Source organism: Myodes glareolus, chromosome 5 (genome assembly GCF_982192425.1).
Source record: "Myodes glareolus chromosome 5, mMyoGla1.1, whole genome shotgun sequence".
Lineage (NCBI taxonomy): Eukaryota > Metazoa > Chordata > Mammalia > Rodentia > Cricetidae > Myodes > Myodes glareolus.
The window spans coordinates 77,212,953-77,238,613 of record NC_142030.1 but is presented as its reverse complement, the minus strand read 5'-3'; the positions used below and the strand labels follow the sequence as shown (position 1 = coordinate 77,238,613).

The window sequence follows — 25,661 nt, the reverse complement described above, 5'->3', positions numbered from 1 at the left end:
ATGGTCAGTGCTTGGGTTGATTTTTTAGTTTTGCTTTGTCAGGCACACATGCGACAGCTGAATTTTTTCCTGGAAATTCTGCTTCTTTGCAAATATTTCTCCCTACAAATTCAACAGAGGGGCTAATGTTTCTCAAATCTCTTATCTGGAATTACTAATTACAACTAATCCAGGGAGCTTTTCTGACTCAATAGAGATGGTTAGGTACAGATGAGATAACAACACTTGGAGCATTGACTATGCCTCAGTTCTGGAAAGGAGAGTAAGGCAAACATACACAGAATAGGAAAAAGGCCTTAGGAATACCTATCACACTAACCCATGTTTGTAAGTGCACTAGAAACAAGTCATGTAGAATCAGTATTAAGATCTAGTATATTCTGATGGGAATAATGCAATGTAACATGTAGGCTGATTAGATCCATCTTTACCATACATGGATGCTATATTGGTGGAAGAAGGATGATATAGTGGGATACGATAAGAGACCTTTATCAAAGTTTGTCTTTTACAGAGAGACTGAGACATGGGACCCTCTTGTAAGAAAGGGAACTATATAAAATATATCTTGCTGAGGTGATATAATTGTCTGTGTTTGCACATTGTCCTTAAATCATTATGGCCATGTTTATTATTTTTAACCTTGTAACCACAAGTAGTAGCCAGCTGACGTAAGTACTGCAAGAACATGATGCATCTGCCTTGATATTTAATTAAGCCTTCTAAAATGCTGAACACCATGTCTAGAATAAAGTTATGCAGCTCTGGGAATGTGTATTTGGGGAAGCATAAAGGAGAACGACGGTGGGGGGGTCTTTCATAACAATCTCGAAGTGTTTCTTAAATTGTGATGTATTTCTTAGAGTCAAAAATAAGAACCAATAATAAAAATGCTCATGTAAGCCTGGCAAGAAAAAAACCCTTTTTAAAGTATAAACAAAGATAGCCTGAGCTCTTTGGGGCTACGTGAGTGCAATCTACTCAGTGATCAGAAGTGTTCCTTGTGCTCAAGTCCCTTCCCCACCTCAGGATCTGAACCCAAGCTGAGGCTGGACACTGGCAGTAACCCATTCCTGATATGATTTTATTTGTATGTTCTTGTTGTTGTTGTTGTTTATTTGGTTGGTTTATTTTGGTGTCTAATTAGAATATGGTCCCCCTGTTATAGGGTATATCCATTTAAATTGTGTGTATGTGTGTGTGTGTGTGATGCATATATTCAAGGAAGCTTCTGTAATAGTAAATTTCAACATGACAATTTTAGAAAATTTGTTAGAAGTCTATGGATAATTTTAGGAACACATTGCTTAGCAATTTTAATATTGTACTGAAGATAAATAATATACAATAAAGTGCTATCTACATGCTTGCTAGGTATATTGTACCATCTTGCTAATTGCTGTAATAATCTGGGCTAAGAAAACAATGAGAATGTTTTCACCAGATTTTATTTAGGAAAATCTATAGCATTGCATTTTTATGATCAAAGACTGATTCTACAGGAGGGTGATGCCAGCCTGGGTCCAATGGTCTAGTTTATAATAAATCAAGATGAGGAGATTGTGAAAAGCAAGCCAGGTTGTAGCATTGCTTCATGGTTTCTTTTTCATTTTCTGCTTCCAGGGTCCAGCATTTCAGTCCTCCACTGACTTCTTGTAGTGATAGAATATGACCTGAGATTTTTTTTAAGACAAAACAACCCTTTTTCTGCAAGTTGTTTTTGGCCATTGTATTTATCACAGCAACAGAAGACCTACTAGCATCATACAACTCACACAAACTTAATTATAATGTAACCAGTAGAACTGGAGATTTGCAAACTGTATTTAAACTGGATAGCCTAACCATATATCTAAAAAAAAGGTGTTTGTTCTATCATAGAATGTTAAAATCAACTGTCATCTTCAATATGTTTTGTTTTCCACGTAGTTTAATTAAAAGCAAACTAGAGTCCACAAGATTAAGATCTCACACTTATGACTTAGTATTTTTTGATAGAATAGTAACTAAACTGTGTTTAATTTTTCTAAATTCTTTTATTTGCATAATAGCGGCTAACTTGTGTTTTTTCTTCTAAACTACAGATTTATTTCAGGTATTTTTTCCAGAAATTTGATGTGAGTGTACATGTTGGAGCAAACCTATTAATTTACTAAGTAAGAATGCTGAGAAATGACATTAAAAATTATGTAATTAAAAAAATGTTTGGAGAACCTGCTCATGAAAAATATTTGCAAAAAAGGAAAGAATAAAATGCTAAAGTGTCTTTTTTCACCATTTGTATGTGTGTGTATATAAATATACATGTAGCAAACATCATATTTTTAAGTTGAGGTTGATATTTGAACATTGTTAATTACATTCCAAGCGTAATTTGTCATATTCCAAATATGACACATTGAACATTTTCTTTTTTCCTATAGAGTTGTCATTAATTATTTGTAGCAGAAAGACGGTAATTATATATGTTAATCTATTTAGTAATATAAGATGATCTTAATTATTTTTGTTGAAAAATACTTGCGTATGTCATGGTGCATGTTAAATGTCTAGTAAAGGACAGTTTCCTTGTTTTTTACCTTTAAAATACCTATTATTTATCTTGTGTGTTTATATAATAAACTGACCCTTTATATCATTTGTTTTCCTGTAAAATGAACTTTGAGTGTGTGTAATAATGTGTGTGGTATGTGATCATGAGTCCACACACATACATACACACATGCAAAGACTAGAGGAGACCATGTGCTGTTCTGCTCATTCGTCTCCACTTCCTTACCTGACCTGGGAATGGTGTCTGTACTAAACCTGGGGTCATGATGTCAGCCAACAATCCTCAGCAATCCTCCAAAGTGACAAAGCTATGTGGGCTCACATGACAGTGACTGGTTTTATACACGGGCTCTGTGAAATTAAAGTCAGGTTCTCATGATTTTGCTGTAGTAATCTTACCTGCTGAGCCATCTCCACAGTCATCGCATAATATCAACTATTACTTTTCTTGAAGGCTAATTATTTACTTGATATAAAATGAATGTCACATATGATACTTAGTGACAGAAAGATAATAGCCAGTGATGGAGGTTTAAATATTTTAATTGATGTTTTTATGTACACGTTTTAAAACGATATGTCATGTGATGTGAATAGAAGCAGTGAGAGAGAAGAGCATAGCTGAATAGTAAAATAGTCTACTTAAAATTCTCTCCTAAGCTGGGCAGTGGTGGCACAGGTCATTAATCACAGCACCCAGGGGGCAGAGACAGGTGGATATCTGTGATCTTAAGGCTAGACTGAGCTACAGAGAGAGTTCTTGGACAGCTTGAGCTAGGGCTTTTGCACAGAAAATATTGTTTTCAAAGAAATAAAAAAGAAAGAAAAAACAGAGATGTAGTAATGTATAAATGTTTTAATGAATAGATCTGGAAAATTTCTTTAGCATACATGAAGAGAACTACTAACATCAATGCTCAATATGAAGGTCAAATATATATCACATATTATAAAATTTTTGTTTAAATATAACCAAAGGAAAAGCATAGAAAACAGAGTGGATAACACTTGCTGCCTAATCGTCATTCGTACATTAGTTATTTTTATATTCTCTCATGAAACTTCTGTGTTAGCAAGATCAAAACATAACAACTTAAAACTTCTCAAATCTCAAGTTTCATTAGATTGTTAAGCTTCTAGCTTGTTTACATATGTTAAATTTGTTTTGGCTGGAGGAAAGAATAATTGTTTTATAATTAAAATGCTGAATTTTCTCATATTTCAGATGAATTCAAATTCTTCATGAAAAGACTACCCATGAATTATTTCCTCAACACATCAACTATAATGCATTTATGGACAATGGATTCTAATTTTCAGCGCCGCTATGAACTACTGGAGACCAGCATGAAACAGCTTTTCCTGAAGGCACATAGAATTGTCCACAAGCTCTTTAGCCTTAGCAAGCGGTGCCACAAACAGCCCCTCATCAGTCTGCCAAGACAGAGGTAAGATTGGAAGAGCAGGGCAACCCTGTTTCTGTTCTGACAGCACAGGTCTGTTTTTTCCCTGGGAGCAGATGTGCTGGTACACAGTGCTTAATGCTGTTTTTTCCTAATAGAGAGGACTCTCTTGTCTCAAGATAATGTATTTCAGCGGTTTCTAAGTAATAGTACAATGGGGAACACATACATTAATATTTCTTGGTTTTCTTTTCTTCTGTTACTTTAATCAAGCATTCATTCTATGTTATTTTTATGGTAGTCAGTTAATAAACCTATTCAAAAAAATACAATAGAAGACAAATCTCCATAGTTAAACGAGGAACATATGAAGTAGGTTAAGATACAAACAAGAATTTTTTCATATCTAATTTTCCAATAAAGCAATTAGGGGCTTGTGCTGCTTTTCAATTATTTGGAAATTCATAAATATAATCATATTATAATCTGTAATTTTAACTGAACAGGTTTCTAATGTTTAATATAAAAATAAAATACTTAAGTATTTATGTCTGAACATATTTGGAAAAACAGATTATAAGTTTATAATTTAAGACATTCTGATGGATTATTGAAATACTAAAATTGAACTTCCCACAGGGCAGGAAACCCTGAATGCTCTTAGGACTGGAGAGGGAGGAGGAGAGGGAGTGGGGGGAGTGGGAGGGTATTGGGAGGAGAGGAGGAAGTGGAAATTTTATAAATAAATAAATAAGTAAATTTAAAAATTAAATAAAAGTTGATTATAAAAAAGTTTATAATTTAAGACGTTCTGATGAATTATTAAAATAATAAAATTGATATTCATCTTTTTAAAGTCTGGTTAAACTAAACGCATCAAAAACAAAATATGGAAAACAAACCACATAATTTTACAGTATTTCTGTTATAAAAATGTTAACATTTTGAATTGATGCTTAAAACATTAAGGAGAGAAATTTATAGATATAGATATCTTACAATGTTAAAACAGCACACTGAAGATTAAACCTCTATTAAATATTTGACTAAAATCTAACACAATGCTATTTCCATAGCTTTATGCTGTACTTCATATATTAAGAAATATCTGCTATCTGAACCGAAGCTTACTTTTATCTTATACTAAGTTTATATCAATGAGCACATACAATGTGTGATCACCATCTCTCTAAAGGCTGTGCATCCCTTCAATCTTGGAGACTGTACCATTTGTCTTCAGAGTTTTGCCCTATCAGAGCTTTTGTATAAACGGAGTACATAACATTTGAAAACTGTGTATTACATATATGCCAATCTTTCTAGTCATTCACCATTTGGTGGACTTTACTGCTTTTCCCTGAAAATTTTTACTGATGCATCTATAAACTTCTTTATACATATTTATTGTTGTGAATATGCGTTTTTACTGTTCTTGAGTATGTATTGAAATTTGGGAATTTCTGAATAAAAAAGTAATAGTATTTGTACCATTCTTTAGGACCTGCCAAAACTCTTTTCCTGTGTTTCTGGATGATGATAATGAAGATGATGATGATGATGATAATGATGATGATAATGATGATAATGATTATGATGATGATGAAATGATTACTATTATTATTTGATTTTTTAAAATTTATTTATTTATTTGTCTATTAAAAATTTCCACTTACTCCCCTCCTCCTCATACCCTTCCATTTCCCTCACTCCCTCTCCTCCTTCCCCTACTCCCTCTCCTCCTCCCTCTCCAGTCCTAAGAGCAGTCAGGGTTTCCTGCCCTACGGGAAGTTCAAGTTCCTCCCCTCTCCCTCCAGGTCTATGAAGGTGAGCATCCAAACAGACTAGGATCCCAAAAAGCCAGTACATGCACACAAAACAAGACCCAGTGCCATTGTCAATGGCTTCTCAGTCAGCCCCCATGTCAACCACATTCAGAGACTCCGGTTTGATCACATGTTCGTTCAGTCCCAGTCCAGCTGGCCTTGGTGAGTTCTCATTAGATCAGTCACCTTGTATAAGAGGGTGAACGCACCCCTCGCAGTCCTGATTTCCTTTATCATGTTCTCCCTCCTTCTGCTCCTCATTTGGACCTTGGGGGCTCAGTCTAGTGCTCCAATGTGGGTCTCCGTCTCTATCTCCTACTATTGTCAGATGAAGGTTCCCTCTGATCCTGCCTTTCTTGCTCATGTTATCCCTCCTGCTGCTTCTCATTTGGACCTAGGGAGTTAAGTCCAGTGTTGCAATATGTGTCTCTGTCTCTATCTCCATCCATCGCCAGATGAAGGTTCTACGGTGATACGCAAAATATTTATCAGTATGGTTATGGGCAAGGCCGTTTCAGGCACCCTCTCCTCTGCTGCCCAGGGAACAATCTGGGACTTCTCCTTGGGCCTGGGAACCCCTCCAGAATCAAGTCTCTTGAAAACCCTAAAATGGCTCCCTTAGTTGATATATATATACTTCCTGCTCCCATATCCATCCTTCCTCCCTTCCGCCATCCCATTCCCCCAAGCCATCCCCAATCCTCCCCCTCTCCCTTCTCTCTAACCAACTCCACTTATTTCCACCCCCACCCCCCCGTGCACCCAAGTTTACCTGGAAATCTTGTCTATTTCCAATATATAGGAGGATAACTATATGATTTTCTTCAGGTTCACCTTCTTATTTAGTTTCTCTAGGATCACGAATTATAGGCTCAAAGACCTTTAACTATGGCTAGAATCCACTTATGAGTGAGTACACACCATATTCCTCTTTTTGGGTCTGGGTTACCTCACTCAGTAAAGCGTTTTCTGTTTTCATCCATTTGCATGCAAAATTCAAGATGTCATTGTTTTTTACCGCTGAGTAAAACTCTAATGTGTATATGTTCCACACCTTTTTTAACCATTCTTCTATTGAGGGGCACCTAGGTTGCTTCCATGTTCTGGCTATTACAAATACTACTGCTATGAACATAGTTGAACAAATACTTTTGTAGTATGATAGGACATCTATTGGGTATATTCCCAAGAGTAGAATTGCTGAGTCCTGAGGGAGATTGGCTCCCAGTTTCCTGAGAAACCGCCACACTGATTTCCATAGTGGCTGTACAAGTTTGCATTCCCACCAACAATGGATGAGTGTTCCCCTCACTCCACATCCTCTCCAGCATAGACTATCATTGGTGTTTTTGAGTTTGGCTATTCTGACAGGTATAAGGTGGTATCTCAAACTTGTTTTGATTTGCATTTCCTGGATCGCTAAGGAGGTTGAGCATGACCTTAAATGCCTTTTGGCCATTCAAGTTCATCTGTTGTTAATTCTCTGTTCAGTTCAGTACCCCATTTTTTAATTGGGTTAATTAGAGTTTTAGTGTCTAGTTTCTTGATTTCTTTGTGTATTTTGGAGATCAGACCTTTGTCTGATGAGGGGTTGGTGAAGATCTTCTCCCAGTCAAAAGGTAGCCTTTTTGTCTTACTGACGGTGTCCTTCACTTTCCAGAAGCTTCTCAGTTTCAGGAGGTCCCATTTATTCATTGATTCTCTTATTGTCTGTGCTACTGGGGTTCTACTTAGGAAGTGGTCTCCTGTGCCAATGTCTTGTAGACTACTTCCCACTTTCTGTTCTATCAGGTTCAAAGTGGTCAGATTAGTGTTGATGTCTTTAGTCCATTTGGACTTGATTTTTGTGCATGGTGATAGATATGGATCTACTTTCATTCTTCTACAGGTTGACATCCAGTTATGCCAGCACCATTTGTTAAAGATGCTTTCCTTCTTCAATTGTATACCTTTATCTCCCTTGTCGAAAATCAGGTGTCCATAGGTTTGTGTGTTAATATCCCGGTCTTCTATTCGATTCCATAGGCCGACTTCTCTGTTGTTATGCCAATACCAAGCTGTTTTCAATACTGTCGCTCTGTAATAGAGTTTGAAGTCAGGGATGGTAATGCCTCCAGAAGTTCCTTTATTGTATAAGATTGTTTTGGCTATCCTGGGTTTTTTGCTTTGCCATATAAACTTGATTATTGTTCTCTCAAGGTCTGTGAAGATGTTTGATGGGGATTGTATTGAATCTATAGATTGCTTTAGGTAGAAGTGCCATTTTTACTATGTTGATTCTCCCAATCCAAGAGCAGGGGAGGTCTTTCCATTTTCTGGTATCCTCCTCATGTCTTTCTTCAAAGACTTAAAGCTCTTGTCAAATAGGTCTTTCACTTCCTTGGTTAGAGTTACCCCAAGATATTTTATGCTATTTGTGGCTATCGTGAAAGGTGATGTTTCTCTGATTTCCCTCTCTGCTTCTTTATCCTTTGTGTATAGGAGGGCAACCGATTTTTTGGAGTTGATCTTGTATCCTGCCACATTACTAAAGGTGTTTATCAACTGAAGGAGTTCTTTGGTAGAGTTTTTGTAGTCGCTTATGTACACAATCATATTGTCTGCAAATAACGAATGTTTAACTTCAATCTTTCCCATTCGAATCCCCTTGATCCCCTTATGTTGTCTTATTGCTTTTGCTAGAACTTCAAGCACTATATTGAAGAGGTATGGAGAGAGTGGACAGCCTTGTCGTGTTCCTGGTTTTAGTGGAATGGCTTTGAGTTTCTCTCCATTCAATTTGATGTTAGCTGTCGGCTTGCTATATATTGCTTTTATTATATTTAGGTACGATCCTTGTATCCCCAGTCTCTCCAACACCTTTATCATAAAGGGATGTTGAATTTTGTCAAATGCTTTTTCAGCATCCAATGAAATGATCATTTGGTTTTTTTTTTCTTTCAGCTTATTTATGTGATGGATTACATTGATAGATTCGTGTATGTTGAACCAACCTTGCATCTCTGGGATGAAGCCCACTTGATCACAATGGATAATTTTTCTATTGTGTTCTTGGATACAGTTTGCCAGTATTTTACTGAGAATTTTTGCATCAATTTTCATGAGTGAGATTGGCCTGTAATTCTCTTTCTTGGTTGTGTCTTTGTGTGGTTTTCGTATCAAGGTAACTGTAGCTTCATAAAAAGAGTTTGGCAATGACTCTTCTGTTTCTATATTGTGAAATACATTAAAAAGTGTAAGTATTAGTTCTTCCTGGAAGTTCTGGTAGAATTCTACGTTGAAACCATCTGGTCCTGAGCTTTTTTTGGTAGGGAGATTTTTGATAAGAGCTACTAATTCTTCATAACTGGCAGGTCTATTTAGATTCTTCCCCTGGTCTTGGTTCAACTTTTGTATGTGGTACGTATCTAAAAAAACTCCATTTCTTTTACATTTTCCAATTTTGGGGCATACAGGCTTTTGTAGTAAGATCTAATGATTCTCTGAATTTCCTCTGTGTCTGTGATTATGTACCCCTCTTCATTTCTGATCTTATTAATTTGCATGTTCTCTCTCTGCCGTCTGATTAGTTTGGAGAGGGGTTTGTCAATTTCGTTGTTTTTCTCCAAGAACCAGCTTTTTGTTTCATTGATTCTTTGGATTGTTTTCTGTGTTTCTATTTTGTTGATTTCAGCCCTCAGTTTGATTATTTCCAGTCTTCTACTCCTCCTGGGTTAATCAGCTCCTTTTTTTTCTAGAGCTTTCAAGTGTGCTATTAGGTCTCTAATGTGTGTTTTCTCTGTTTTCTTTAATTGGGCAGTTAGTGCTATGAACTTTCCTCTCAGCACGGCTTTCATTGTCTCCCATAGGTTTGAGTATGTTGTGTCTTTATTTTCATTAAATTCAAGGAAAACTTTAATTTCTTTCTTTATTTCTTCCTTGACCCAGGGGTGATTTAGCAGTTGACTATTCAACTTCCATGAGTTTGTCGGCTTCCTGGGGGTAGCATTGTTGTTGAATTCTAACTTTAATCCATGGTGGTCTGACAAGACACAGGTGGTTACTAATATATTTTTTGTATCTGTGGAAGTTTGCTTTGTTACCAAGTATGGGATCAATTTTCGAGGAGGTGCCGTGAGCTGCAGAGAAGAAGGTATATTCTTTCCTATTTGGGTGGAATGTTCTATAGATGTCCGTTAAGTACATTTGATTCAATGCCTCCAATAATTCTCTTATTTCTCTGTTAGGTTTCTGTCTGATTGACCTGTCCATTGGTGAGAGAGGTGTGTTTAAGTTTCCTACTATTAGTGTGTGTGGTTTGATGACTGCCTTGAGTTCTAGAAGTGTTTCTTTTACATAAGTGGGTGCCTTTCTATTAGGGTTATAGATATTCAAGATTGAGACTTCTTCCTGATTTATTGTTCCTGTTATGAATATGAAATGTCCATCTCTGTCTCTTCTGATTGATTTTAGTTTAAGTCAGTTTTGTTAGATATTAGAATGGCCACACCCACTTGTTTCTTAGGTCCGTTTGCTTCGAAAACCTTTTCCCAACCCTTTACCCTGAGTAGGTGTCTGTCTTTGTGGTTGAGGTGTGTTTGTTGTAAATAGCAGAATATTGGATCCAGTTTTCATATCCAATCTCTAAGTCTGTGCCTTTTTATAGGTGAATTGAGTCCATTGATGTTAAGTGATATTAATGATCAGTGGTTGTTGACTCCAGTTATTTATTTATTTTTTGGGGGGGTAGTAGAGTGTATGTGTTTCCCTTCTTTGAGTTGTACTTGTGAAGGGTCGCTAGATGTCTGAGTTATTGTAGGCAGTGTTGGGAATGTTGGTTTCCTTGGGTTGTGATTTTCCTTCTAATACTTTCTGTAAGGCTGGATTTGTAGCTACGTATTATTTAAATTTGTTTTTATTCTGGAATATTTTGTTTTCTCCGTTGATAGTGAATGATAACTTGGCTGGGTATAGTAGTCTGGGCTTGTATTTATGGTCTCTTAGTTTCTGCAGTACCTCTATCCAGGACCTTCTGGCTTTTATAGTTTCCATAGAGAAGTCTGGGGTAAGTCTGATAGGTTTACCTTTATAAGTTACTTGACCTTTTTCCTGGGCAGCTCTTAATACTTTTTCTTTAATCTGAATGCTTTGTGTTTTGATTATTATATGGCGAGGGGATTTTTTTTTTGATCCAGTCTATTTGGTGTTCTGTATGCTTCTTGAACCTTCATAGCAATATCGTTGTTTAGGTTGGGAAAATTTTCTTCTATAATTTTGTTGAATATATTTTCTGGACCTTTGATCTGCAATTCTTCTCCTTCTTCTACCCCTATTATTCTTAGATTTTTTTTTATTATATCCCACAGTTCCTGAATGTTTTGTGATGAGAATTTGTTGGATTTGCTGTTTTCTTTGGTCAGAGTGTTTAATTTCTCTATGGTGTCCTCAGAGTCTGAGATTCTTTCTTCTATCTATTGTATTCTATTGGTTAAGCTTGTTTCTGAAGTCTCTGTTCGTTTACCCAGATTTTCCATAGCCAGCCGGCCCTCGGTTTGTGATTTCTTCATTGCCTCCATTTCAGCTTTCAACTCTTGAACTGTTTCCATTACCTGTTTGATTGTTTTTTCTCGGTTTCCCAGGGTGTCATTTACGGATTTACTCATTTCTTCAAACCTTTTGTTATATTTCTCTTCCATTTCTTTACTCATTTCTTCAATCTTTTTGTTATACTTCTCTTTGTTATACCCTGTTTAAGGGACTCTATTGCTTTCATAATGGCACTGTTTTCCACTTCTTCCAGAACAGGGTATTCAAGTTCTTCTGTAGTAAGATCGCTGGGATCTGGTGTTTTCATGTTGTTTTTCAGATTGTTGGAGGAATTCTTGCTTGGCGTCTGCCCATCTCTTCCTTCAAATGTTCTCTAATGTATCTTCTGTTACTGGGTGAGGTTCCCCCCTCTGATGAATCTTCTACTAGAGGATCAGCGCCCCTTGCTGGCCAGGATTCTTGCTGAGCTGATGTAGGGCCTACCTTTCCACCACTGGCAGGCAGGCTATTGAAACACAGGCACTCCCTCCTGCCGGGTTTGCACTTCCAGCCCAGTCCCAGCCTGCAAACCTGCTGAGCTGGGTGATTTTATGTCCCTGAGGAGGAAGGGAGGAATAAAGGAAGGGATTCCTGGTTGAAAGGTGGGATGGGCTAGGAGGAGAGAGGGCTTAGCCCCTGCAGAGTGGCCAGGGAGTCAAGGGGAACTGGGGATGTCTGAGTTCCTCCTTGTTGGGCTTCTGCCATGGGTCAGAGCAAACTAACCCCAATGATGAATCTTCTGCAAGAGGATCAGTGCCCCTTGGCAGCCAGGATTCTTGCTGAGCTAATGCAGGGACTACCTTTCTACCACCAGCAGGCAGGCTATTGAAACACAGGCTCTCTCTCCTGCCAGGTTTCACTTCCAGCGCAGTCCCAGCCTCTTATTTGATTTTTTTTGAGACAGGGTCTCTCTTTGTAACTGCCCTTGTTGTCCTAGAAATGACTTTTTAGACCAGCTTGCCCTCAAACTCACAGAGATTACCCTGCCTTTGCATCACAGTGCTGGAATTAAAGACATATGCCACCACCATCAGGCCCTGCACAATTTTCAAATTTCAATTCTCACAAATGACATCTTCTCTCACTTCATATTATAGCAAAAGTTGTAGCTTTTTATTGTTTAGTTATAAGGACCTGTCTCTGTGATGTGGCATTGAATGTGTTTGTATGAGTGTGTGCTTGTGTTTGTGTGTGTGTGTGTGTGTAAAGTCCCAATTACTAATAATGTTAAATATCTTATTTCTTATTATTTCCCATTGTATATTTATGTAGTGAGACCTGCTCACATCTCAATACTGTTTACTCTTTTATATGTTCTGAATTCCCTTCCTTTATCCACTGCATAAATTAATTATGTAGTTATTTTTTAATTTTTGTTTGCTTGGTTTTTTGTTCTTCTCATTTCATTGTTCAATCTATAATTCTTTCTTTTCTGACTCTTTCTTTGTCATTTACTTTGTTTTGTTTATTTTGTGTGGCTACTCATTCTAAAATTTGAAGAAAAAATATTGATTAAAATCTTTTAATTTTTCAATGCAAAGTATTGAAATCAATAACTTTTATTGTGATTATTTAAGAGCTATTATTTTATTTTTATGTAAGATTAATTTATTCCTTCCATATAATTTTAATCTATATGTATACAATCTATTATTGTAGTTTACTAAAGAATTATGATCAAAAAAAGACATGTTATTTAATTATAATTGTTTTTTACCTTTTATGCATGTATACTAAAAGAAGTTTTTAAAAAGCTGAAAATGAACATTTAATTCTATAATGATAATATAAAAATGAAAAGAATTTTGAAGCTAACTGCTAAGTTTGATTATAATATTTTAATTTTGATATTCTATTTAATATAATCAAACTTGAATAAAAACAAATAAACATGCTTACACATATATTGGAAATATTTGAGCAAGTATGATACAGTATCCAGTATAAACAAATAAGCAATCTGAATATGATGCCATGGTAAATGTCTGTGCACATCTTCAGGTATGCAAAATGTGTGATTGATGAAAAAGAATTATTCTCAGATTTTATATTAGAAGAAAAAGTAAATTGTATTTAAAAATAATTTAAAAATATAAATATGCTCTTAATGTGAAAAATTTATAAGAAAAATATGGGAAGCTGAAGACTGAATATGTACAAATAATTTATAACAGACTGAATAATGTGACAGAACATAATTTATCACAGTATAGATAGATCATTATTTTTTGATATTTCTAAAATTAAGGGGTTGTTCACTAACAAATTTTCTTGATTACTGTTTAATTCAATTATTATTTTGTAAATTTTCACAAACACAGTCAGAAAGCAGTACAAAGTTTTTGACAACTGAATTACTGCATTGAATTTGGATTTTGCCTGATCAACAGCTTCCAACTACTTCAGAAAGGGAGTTTTATTTCTATTTCTCTTTATTTTCCTATTACAATGGGAGCATATTAAATGTCAATAAAAATACACTCTAGTGCATAAGTGGTGTACAGGATGAGATAGTAAATATGTGAGAATATTTTAAATTATAATTGAAAAAGAAATTGAATGGTTTACAAACAACTGCTTATAGGGATGGCCAAAGGCATAAATATCAAATTAAATTATTCAAGCCCTCCTGTTGCATAATTAAAAGAGGTCCATAAGAGCATCTGAAAGACCATTTTTAAAGGCAGGAAAATAAGAAAGACTGTCTTATCTTGTCTTGGCAAAATTTGGTAGTATTTTTTGCTTGTAGTCTGCTTGTCCAGTTTGGACTGTGAGCATGTTGTCAGTAGTTGAGGCAAGGGCAGTTTATTGCCCGTAGTCCATTTTTGTTAAGATGAAATTAAGCTCCAAGTGGAGTGTCTTTGTTGTCCAATATTCTCTCAGGAATAGAATGGTGCTGCCAGGAGCAATCGTGTCTCATGTCAACAGAATCCTGAGTTACTTAAATGCTGTTTTGACTACAGTTCTTTAAAGTATATGAAGATTGGCTATCTATGCAGAATAAAATTTTTGTACATCTACAGAACCTGAATATCCTAATTATAAGTATGAGAAACATGAATGACTATTAACTTGCAATTTTTAATACTTATATATCTTAAATACTAAGGCTTCATATACTAAATTAAACAATATTTAAGCAGATGTGCAAAAAATAAGGACAACGACCCAAATATATATATATATATTTAACATAAAATATATTTTATATATAATATAAATATATATTTATAGTGATCAGAGTTAGAAATGTATAGTGCAATATGATAAATATGTTTTAAAATTGCATAAACATAAAAAAATCTCTTAAGCAGATGTAGAAACATGCAAGCCTACCATATGACAAAATAACTTTGCATAGGTTCACAAATATTGTAAACATAAATAAGAGCCTATGGAATATAATAAATATAATTTCAATTTGTATCAATATACAAATTATCTTAGACAGGAATACATAGATAATTTTACATATGTTACAATACACAAATATCTATACCAATGCTGTCTATAACTAATAGTTAATAAGTAGATACACTAATCTACCTTTTATCCTTTCCCATCCATTCACTTTTTTAAAAGAAATCCCTGAGCCTTCTTTATTTCCACCACTAACCTTTACAACCCATAACCAACCTCTAACAGATAATAATGTCTTTAACCCTGAGGACCAATTCTGCAGGTTGAAAGGTTTGTCGATATTATAAAAACTAAAAAAAATATCAAGTTTTAAAATTAATGTTTGATACAATCTCAGATAATATCTGAATAGTAGATATTTTTAAGTACCTATTTGATGGTCTTGCCAGAATGTTGTAAGAAGATGAACCATCTCAACTAGTCAAGTTGGAATCATTTTTTGCAGTTTGTAGCCCCACACTGATCTTAGTGTGATGCCATTAACTGATGGCATCATATGAACCAGGCGAATTGTTGTTATGTGCCCCCATCATCCTCCTGGAGCCTTCAAAAATTGCTGTAGGAAAGTTTATTATATAATGTGGAAAAGACAAACATTATTCATATCAAAACAGAAAGTTTGAATTTCCTTAGTCATGCATTCAAAGAAAGGTACCAAAGAGACAAAAATAGTTATTGGAAAATGTAAAATTCTCAAAAGTAGAGTTTTGATAATGTAAGTCCCTAAATTTTATTTTTCTGTTGTCCCACACCAGGTGTCTCTTGATATGGAAACAAAAACTCTATTTTTTTCTTTTAGCAAAATGCTTGGATTTAGAGAAAGAGAACCACCATCAAACTCTAAGCCAGGACTATCATTTGTATTGAGAAGTAAGGAGATATGTATGTTTAAGTAGTGAGATTTTACCCTGAAGACAGTATTGGTATTATAGGCATCTAGCTCTCCAAAATATCTTGACTTTTTGAAGATGGGTATTTTTTTATTATCCTGCAAAAACAAGAACAGAGCCCTGAAACAACCCTTGTGATGTTTCCTTGCAAGTTGTAGGATTGTCACCTCAGTGAAAGAACTGTCATTTCTCTTTCTCTAGATGTCTTTTTAAACAGAATATTGATTAATTTTGTTGGTATATATAGTTTTATTCTCCTTGGGAAACAAGAACAAAACCCCTTCCCCAATTTATCATATCTCCTATTCTGAGGTCAACACATTCTTGAGGTATACCAGCTGATTCAATTCATTTTTTTTCTATTTTCCAATGTCTCTCTGCAGCTGTTCTTTTCTCATTCGCATTAAGAAAATTAAAGATTAATAAAGTATTATGTAATCTATTTCTGGGAATGTTTATCACCCATTTTTTGTGTATTTAGCATATCCTTTATACTTTGATTTGATCTTTCTATTACTATCGGACCTGTATTATTATGTGATATACCTGTAATATGCTTTATATTATAATAAGCAAAAAACCTATTTCATTTTCTTATAAACATGTAGAGGCATTGTCTGTTTTTATTTGTACAGGTATATCCATGATGTCCATAACTTTTAATAAACATATGATTAGTGAATCAGCCTTTTCCAAACTCAAAGCAGTTGTCCATTGAAAACCTGAATAGGTATCAATGGTGTATTGTACATATTTTAATTTTTCAAAGTCTACAAAATGAATCACATCCATTTGAAAGCTTTTATTCCTTTGAATATTCTTTGGGTTATTTCTCCTGCAGGTAGTGGAGCTTGGTTGTATAACAAACAAGTAGGACATTTTCTTAGAATTTCCTTTAAATGTTATCATGTAATAAAAAAGTTTTTTTTAAAAAAAAACTGCTATTTATATAATTTTAAATGAAATTCTGAGGCCTTCTTCACATTTCCAATAAATAATTGACCAATTTCTATATTACCTTACGATAGAGGACCTAGCAGATACATATAGGATCACATATATGTTGTGTATATGGGATGATGTCTAATCATGGTTATATCTTATAACTAAATAAATGATAGAGTCAATTTTAATCATCCAGTATAAATTTATCAACTTCAAAAGGTAAATAACTTTTTCTGCATAGTGTGAATTGGTAACAATGTTGAGAGGTTATTTAAAATCCCTTCATACTATGAGAAAGATATATAATTTTGACTTTTTGACAGAATCATATAGACTCTATTCTATTTTGCTCAAATTTAATGATTTATAGCCTTACTCTTCTGATTTATTTGCAACAGTATAACAAATACGGGCTCCAGTTATTGATGTTTCCTATACAATGTGAGGGAGGACAAATAAGTTCTCTTTATAAGTCAAATGCTCTCACTTTGGGGATAGTTGATAATATCTCCAAAATAAATTTCTATAAGCTCTTTGACAAGCTTTATGTACTTCCCATAATTTGTTAATTTCATCATTAGTAAAAGGTACTATAATTTTTGGTGAGTCTATTTCTGCTAAATGATGAAGTCTCAATTTTCCTTTTAGAATTAACTAAGAGACTTTTTGTTTTAAAGTTTCACTGGTTTTTGTGTTAAAGAGATCCCTTCTAAGATAATGTTTTCCCTCTGCATTTTTTGGAGGTTAATATGAACAAGATGCAGTTAGGATTCCATATGATCAACATGTGCCTTTTGTGACTTTTCCTCAATCAATGTCAATTCTCTCTCAGCTTCCACTGGTAATTACCTGAACAATTTAAGTTTAGGAGCAATTTGTAATCTCCAATAAGGCAAAACTTCCTTTATTGAATGAATTCTCACAAGATACTCCTTTCATTTAATGCCCAAATACAGAATTGAATTACTTTCAATAATTCTTTCAACTTTACTCTTAATGCCGTTGACCCCCTGCACAAGTTTGCTTTCTGTTGCTCTGATTAAAGCAAGACAGGAAGAAAAGGATTCACTCACTTACACTTTGAGGTCAGAATCAGTCATACAGGAAAGTCAAACCAGGAACCCAAGGATGAAATGGAGGCATAAGCTGTAGATGAATGCTTTTTATGGGCTTTTTCTTTTTTGGATTTTAGTCTCTATTAGCTTTCTTATGCAGTCCACTTCCACATACCTAGGGTTTGTGCTGCCCACAGATGGCTAAACCCTCTGGAGCAAAAAATTTAATCAAAACAGTTCCTCACAGATGTAGCCACATTCCTAGCTGATCAATGTCTTCAACTCAGTCTTTGTCTTTCCTGGTAATTTTAGTTATAACCAAGCTATAAATAAACCCTAAACTAAACACATTGGATGTTAGTACAATTTAAGATTGTACTGTACTTACTGACTAAAAAGAATTTTAAAAAAGCAATAAAATTAAATTGAAAAGAATCAGTGTGTCCTCAATGGGAGAAAATAATCAAAGTCTGAGAATGCTGAACTAAATTACATATGTTAATGTGGCTGGGAAGGCTATCAGTGTCCATCAGAATGTTTTAAAGAGCTGGGTATTTATCCTTGCTCTGAATAATAAATCTGAACTGTTTTGGTATTGGGACACTTTAGTTCTCTCAGAAATGATTGAGTAGCTCAATAGAATTTTGAAAGTTGAATACATAAAGATGTTTCTGTATAAACACATTTTTGAAAAATAATTTTGTATATATATATATATATATATATATATGTCTAAATTGCACTGTAGCAAAACTTAGAGATATTTAGACATGTTCACTAAAATCATTGAGAAGAACACTAGTAAGCACATTGCTATTGTTATATATACCACTTATCTTTGAATGATTTTTCCACATTTAGGAAATGATTTTCTTGTTGTACCTGAATTTTTAAGATGTTATATATGCAAGCACTCAAAACTGTACTTGTAGCAACCTACAGATATTTTTGCAGTGATTAGTATTGTAATAGTCTTTCCAGATAATTGGAAATAATACTCTTTGACTAAGCACAAAAATTCAGTAACTAGTAATATAATATGAAATCTAAACGGTATCATTAGCCTTTTATGACAGCTACACACAATATTTTGTCCATTTTGTAATTTGAACTGATTTTCTACCCACACAAGCATATACATGCATTAGTCATTTGAAAAATGTTGGCTTGGTTAATTTAGCTCTATAAGTCTACAGAATAAATGTTATCAGACTACAGTAAAGCATCTGGATTGTTACTGTTATTATTGAACCTACGAAAAAAGGTTTTGTTTCAAGAAGGTGTTAGGTTCATAAAGGAAGATACTATAATTCCAAATTTCTCCTCTTTAAAAGTATGATTTTTAATATTGAACTTGAATATGACACTTGCTTGTCTTGATGTGATGTTCTCATTCATTTCTGTTTTGAGTAATAATAATTTTTACTTTAAGTTCTGTCAATTAAAAAAATTCCAAAGAAAGAAAATACCTTAGTTGTATGATGCTTTTCCTTAGCAACTTCTACATCTCAGTGTACACCATAGCTTTCCTATTTCTAGATTCTATGTTAATATAAACAGTTAAGCGATAAGAAGTGACATTAAAATTCTCAATCAATAATATTATTAAATATTGCAACTTCCTGTTGTTATGTAAGCATATCTCTATAAATACACACTAACAACTTTCTTCTATATATAATATGCCTTAAGCAAGACGATTCACAGTTATTTTAGGTGCCAAGATATAAAATGCAAAATCCATACAAAAATTCTTTGCATTCTGTGAACATTGTTTTAGGCTGTCTATTACTTATAGAATCACTTCCATATCTTATTCCTCAGCATGGATACCTACCCATAGAAGCAGAAATTGTTCTTTGAGGTTTCTGACTATTTTTTCTCCCAAAAAGACTTAAAAACCCAGATGATGAATTGACTCATGTTGTCTTCCTTTGTCAAAACAACTACATGAATTTGACCTAAGCCTGTGCTGCATCAGGCATGAAGACCCTGTTTGCCTTTAAGAGTGACAAATGAGAAATTCTGATCAAGTGAAAGTAATACAAAGAAACTGATTACATACATTTAGTTTAAATCAGTCCCTTAAAAATGGGCAGGTTAGTATCATTTTCTCTCTCTCCTTCCTGGACAAAAATACACATCATAGTTGTAGGTAAAAGTTGGTATTAAGATACTTGTTAAGAAGCATAGAGTCTGATTTCCTTGATAACAACATTTTTTAATTATTTGTGTTGATACTGTTATTTTAGAGGGGAATAAAATTTCATTTTTCTCAGCCATACTTGCTTGATTACATACAAATTTGCATTATAACAATAAAAAGACCTTACTAAATGGCCTTATAATTAAAATTAGCATTTATATATTAATATAAAAGACTTTTCCTCAAAGCAGCTTTATATGAAGCTGTATAAACATTTTATGATTTTTGCACATAGGTTTATAGAATAATAATTTCTTCTTTATATTTATAGAAAAATATTTAAAAAACATGTAGAAACATTTATTAAAAATAATTTATTGTTGTTGAATAATATTCAGTATGTGATGACTTGAAGGAATATTATAAAACTCAATTAAATTATAAATTAATATAATTTATTTTTATATTTCTTCAATTTTTACTAAGAAAATTTAAATACATAGCATCCTAGAAACACCTTGTTCATTACTGTTTAGTTAGTAATTACTCTATGTTTTAAAAACAGGGTATTTATTTTATTATATGTAGACAATCTCTCAAATTTTTCATTTCAATGTGCTTTTATACCTAAGTTTTCTCTGATGATATTTATCTAAGTTTTCTAAGGAGATAAGGCTACTTGAACAGAATGTCTTAGTAGAATGGTGTTCAATTCAAAGAGATAGGGGAATCCATTTATCTAGGAAAGTGGGATAATGGTGGATAGTGGTTATATTAGTTAAGATTTTCATCTCTGCAAATAGACATCATGACCATGACTACTGCTATAAAAGAAAGCATTTAATTGGGGCTGGGTTACAGTTCAGAGATTTAGTCCATTGTCATCATGGTGGGAAGCAAGGCAGCATGCAGGAAGACATGATGCTGGACAGGGAGCTGAGTTTTCTAAATCTGGATTTGAAGGCAGCAGGGAGAGACAGTGAGCCCTAGGCCTGGCTTGAACTTCTGCAACCTAGTCCTACTCCTAGTGACACACTTCCTTCAGTGAGGCCACACTTACTCCTACAAGGTGATGCCACTAATAATGCCATTACGTACGAATTTTTCAGGGCTATTTCATTCAGACCACCACAGCAGTTTTATTCTTTTCTTGGAACAGTTTCCTGGGATACAAAAAGAGTATCTGCATAAAATAATCATATGTGAGAAGCAGAACAAAGCAGAAAATTCCAGAACAGTGACCTAACACTTATAACACAGTCATGTAGCTCTTAAAATGAAGTTCTTTTTTTCTTAAGATAAAGAATCCCCCTTTTCCATCATGTTTGTAGCAAAATTTGTTTAAAGATACAGAGCTGATGTCTTATAGTCAGTAAAGAAAAGCCTCTCCAAAATATCAGTGTGTGGCCATCTCTCACTTCATCTTCAATGTAAAAGTGATCAGGAGTGTTCCCAGTAATCCACGAAAGGTTTGAAAAATGCTCATGCTTATTTCTTAACCTGTTGCACAAAAATATATAAATTTTAAAAATACTTGTGGTAAGGCAAGCAGAGACAAATGAGTGTTAAAAACTCTCCTTGAAAATCAACGATGTATGCCTGCCAAATGCTAAATTCTGTCATTTTAGAAAAAGAAAATGAATTGTAATATTATTTGAATAAGAAATTTGCGGGGTAAAAAATCTTCCCCCAAACTATGCTCACTTTCTGGAATAATACTCTTAAAGAATCATGATCTGACTTTAACACAATGTTTACAATTAACTAGAGTCGTAACACTCTTTCACCAAGCACAGGTATCGCCTTCACAGGTAAGTGCAGTGGTTATTACACTCTTCCTTCCAAAACAGTTCATTCCTGAAGTTATAACGTTTATCCGTATTCAAACCTATTTTGTCTGTTTCCTATTTCATTCATAAGTCCATCTAGAGATTCTGTGGAATCACTGATATACATCATATATTTTTTCATCCTCATACAAAATAAACATAAACAAGACATTCATTAACACCTTTTGCAATTACAAATAGAAAAAAATTTACAGCTCTGATTCTTTGGGAAATGCATTAGTATCTTTTTTCCTACTATACAAAATAATCTTAGATTTTATATAAATAGTATTAGCTATCTCCATGTCATAAATGAAAATGTCACTAGATCAATTATTAATAAGAAATATTTCTTAAAATATTGTTTATTCTACCAGGGGTTTCTCTTTCTTCCTAATGCTGCTGCTATCTTTTAATAGAGTTCTTCATGTTTTAATGATTCATAACCATAAAATTACTCTGTTGTTACATCATAACTGTAATTTTGCTACCTTTGTGAATCATAATGTCAATATGTGATATGCAGGGTATCATATATACTATTCTCCAAGGTGTCATAACTCACATGCTAAGAACCACTGCTCTCAATGATAGCATTAATTACAATCAATTCTATTTTGTACTTCAAATAAACATCAGAAAATTTTTCAGGTAGTATTTTTTTCATATCTAACATGCTGAGTGGTCTGAGGTATCTCTATTAAGGTACTTTATATTTAAACAAATGCTCATTTGCCAAATCCAATTAGATACATTAGATTCCCCTATTTCCATTGGCTATTTTACCATCCTTATGAGACCATAAACACTAAAAAAGTATTAATTCATATCCTGTGTGTACATGCACATACACTCAGTTATTAAAATTGTATATGACAAAATCAATTTTTCATCTCTAAGTATAAAACCAAGAAACTATTTTCTAAAATCAAATGGCTTTATGAGTCAAGAACATAAAAATGAAACATTACCTATATATAGCTAACCCTGAGAAATATCTTGAAGTACTTGATTTAAGATGGCAAACCCAAGTTATAAAGAAAATGAATACATTCAAAAATCAATGACAATTGAAATAAAAACTTTCTTACCATCCAGAAGCACTACAGACAGTGACAATCAGGACAGCACAAAAGAATATTATGGTTGCAAAGGAACACAGAGAAAATGAAGGTCAGATCGTTTTGGATTCTATTTTTTAAAAAACAGGGAGACTTCATATATATTTCTTTAAGGAAAAAGTGGATCAAGTCTTTTATTGAATGCTAATAAAATCAGTTAATACAAATAGAAAAGCTTGCTATAAATGAATTGAAAATCAAAAGTCTTAATAACAAAAATACTACCAAAGCTAAGGTATATATTTGTATATTCATGTGCATAGAGACACAGAGAGTAACACACACAGGCATATGCATACAAGACAGTTCAAACACACTCACTGCATTATTCTTCAACTCATATACGAATATGTGCATGCCAGCTAACTACATTTCAAATATTAAGAAACATTCATGACTACGGTGTAATAGAATTTATTTTCAAGATGATCCACTAGAGTTATTTTTTGCTCTATGGAGTTACTAAATAAAAATCACAAGTAGAAATAAATACAGACTTCTATAAAAATCAATTATATAAAACAAGCAGGTATGAAAGAAAAATTAATCAGCTTACAACTGTCACATCTGCTAATATAGCAGATGGAGGGATCATTCATTGCAGTCAATAGTATCCCTTGGTGTACTGCCACAAAATAAACCTTTATAAAGAAGATAATTTAGGGGCAGACTCCATACTGAGAACTGCCTTATTAGATATTAACCAATGTATGTTAAGCTCAGACTGTGTCAAGTAGTGCTCTTAACATTTTATGTGATTTTCCTAACTTAAAAGAATGCCCAATTTGGTTGGTTCTATTTCTCTACAGATAGGTTTGTGAACTCTGAGCTTTAGCTACCACTAATATTTCTGTTAACCCCACATCCCAAAGAATTTGGAGATTGTGCTCAGTTCATGAAGAAGCACTGCATAATGAAATACAAAATAAGGAAGTAAAAACGCATTTGGAGATCTTATATATTCTTAGATTAAAACTAAAATGAGTGCAACAATCTGTCACAGAAAAAGTGAAATGGCTAATCCAAATAATAATATAAGTCTAACATCTCTGTTGTTAAAAACACTTACTGTTCTTGCAGAGGACCTGAGTTTGGTTCTCAGAACCCACATGGTACCTTGGAGCTATCCATAGCCCCAATTTCTAGAGCATTCAATATCTTCTGCTAACCTCTGTGTTCACCAAGCAGAAATGTATTACAATTACATACATTCAGAAAAATACTACCAGATATAAACAAGTAACTCCAAATAATATATATATATATATATATATATATATATATATATATATTCACAAACACACATATAAGAAACTTATCTGGTAATATATTAAAGAATGTATGAAACTGCCTGTCAGTGGTGGCACACGCCTTTAATCCCTGCTCTTGGGAGGCACAGGCAGGCAGATCTCTGTGAGTTCGAGGCCAGCCTGGTCTACCGGAGATAGTTACAGAACAGGCACCAAAAACTACAGAAAAACCCTGTATTGACAATCAAAAAAAAAAAAAAAGAAAAGAAAAAAAGGTAAAAGAAAAAAGAACGTATGAAATTAAACTTATATAACTTACTAAGAGCAGGAGGGAAAGTAAAACATTATACAATTTACATAATACAGTTTACAGAAAAAGAGAAAAGATATTTGATAGAGAGTGTGAGGAAGTAACAGAGGAAGGGAAGGATGTAGAAAAAGAAAGAAACAAAGTGTTAAGGAAGTAGTGAGGAGTGACATAAAAGGAGCAAGGAAGGGTGGACGCAGAGGTCAAGAAGAGATGCAAAAGACTAAACACAAAATAAACTTGATGCTTAAGAATTATATGGGCTCTTTCTATTTCACTGTCAGTAATTTTTAACTAATTCATTTCAGATATCCTTACTTCAACAAGGAATTTCCAGATTCTCTGTGTTCTTCTATCTCCTTGATTGTGTTTATGGGTACTAGAAAAAAGATAAAAGATGTACATTATGGCATCATCATTCCATAGACAAGATGAAGAATGACAGCATTTGCAAATTATAGGCCCAGGTTTTTCCCTGTTCTATTGCAGTAACTCAAGGCAGGCCAAACAGTTGTTTCCTGGACCATAGTTCAACTTTCTGAAATCTTATGGTTTGAAATCATAAATCTTTTGGCTCTAGGAGAACCAGAAGAGGACAGCTGGTAAGAATAGCAAGTCATATACATACATAAATCGCCAAATGAAAGATTAATTAACTTAGGCATACAAACCAGGTATCTAGCTTTTCCTTCTAGAAAAGTGACAACTCAATCAAATACATTAAAAATTAGAGTATGGACGAAAAATCAATGAGATGCTGAAAGGGAAAAAATTAACTTGAAGATTCTAAAATTATATGTGAATAGATTAAAATGTGCTTTGATACACAAATCTATTGAGTGATATATCTTCAAATCTTTAGGATAGCTGTTAGTACTATGAATTTCCCTATTAACACTGCTTTCATTGTGTTCCATAATTTTGGGTATGTTGTGAATTATTGTGCAATTCTAAGAAGTCCTTAATTTCTTCCTTTATTTCTGCCTTAACCTAAGTCAATCAGTAAAGAGTTTTCTAGTTTTTACTATTTTGTAGATCTTCTGTTGTTTCTTTTTTGAAATACAACTTTATTCCACGCTAGTCTGATATAATACCAGGGAGATGTCTCAGTTTTCCTGTATCTGTTGAGACTCGCTTTGTGACTGAGTATGTGGTCAATTTTGGAGAAAGTTCCATGAGGTGATAATAAGGTATACTCTTTTGCCTTTGGGTGGCATATTCTGTAGATTTCTGTTGGGTTAATTTGAATCATAACTTCTGTTGGCTCCATTAATTATCTGTTTAGTTTCTGTCTGAATGACCTTTCCATTGATGAGAGTGATATATTAAGTCTCCAATAGTTAATGTGTCAGGG

At 33.8% G+C, this 25,661-nt stretch overlaps 1 protein-coding gene across 3 annotated transcripts in view; it reads left to right on the top strand.

Annotated features, from left to right (window-relative positions):
- Brinp3 (BMP/retinoic acid inducible neural specific 3) overlaps positions 1-25,661 on the top strand; it is a 391,171-nt gene that overhangs the window by 321,158 nt on the left and 44,352 nt on the right. For all 3 annotated transcript variants that reach the window (XM_085688142.2, XM_048431005.3, XM_087906438.1), the window contains exon 7: positions 3,779-4,001. In XM_085688142.2, the coding sequence (XP_085544268.1) occupies positions 3,779-4,001 (223 nt within the window). The remainder of the gene's footprint in view (positions 1-3,778; positions 4,002-25,661) is intronic.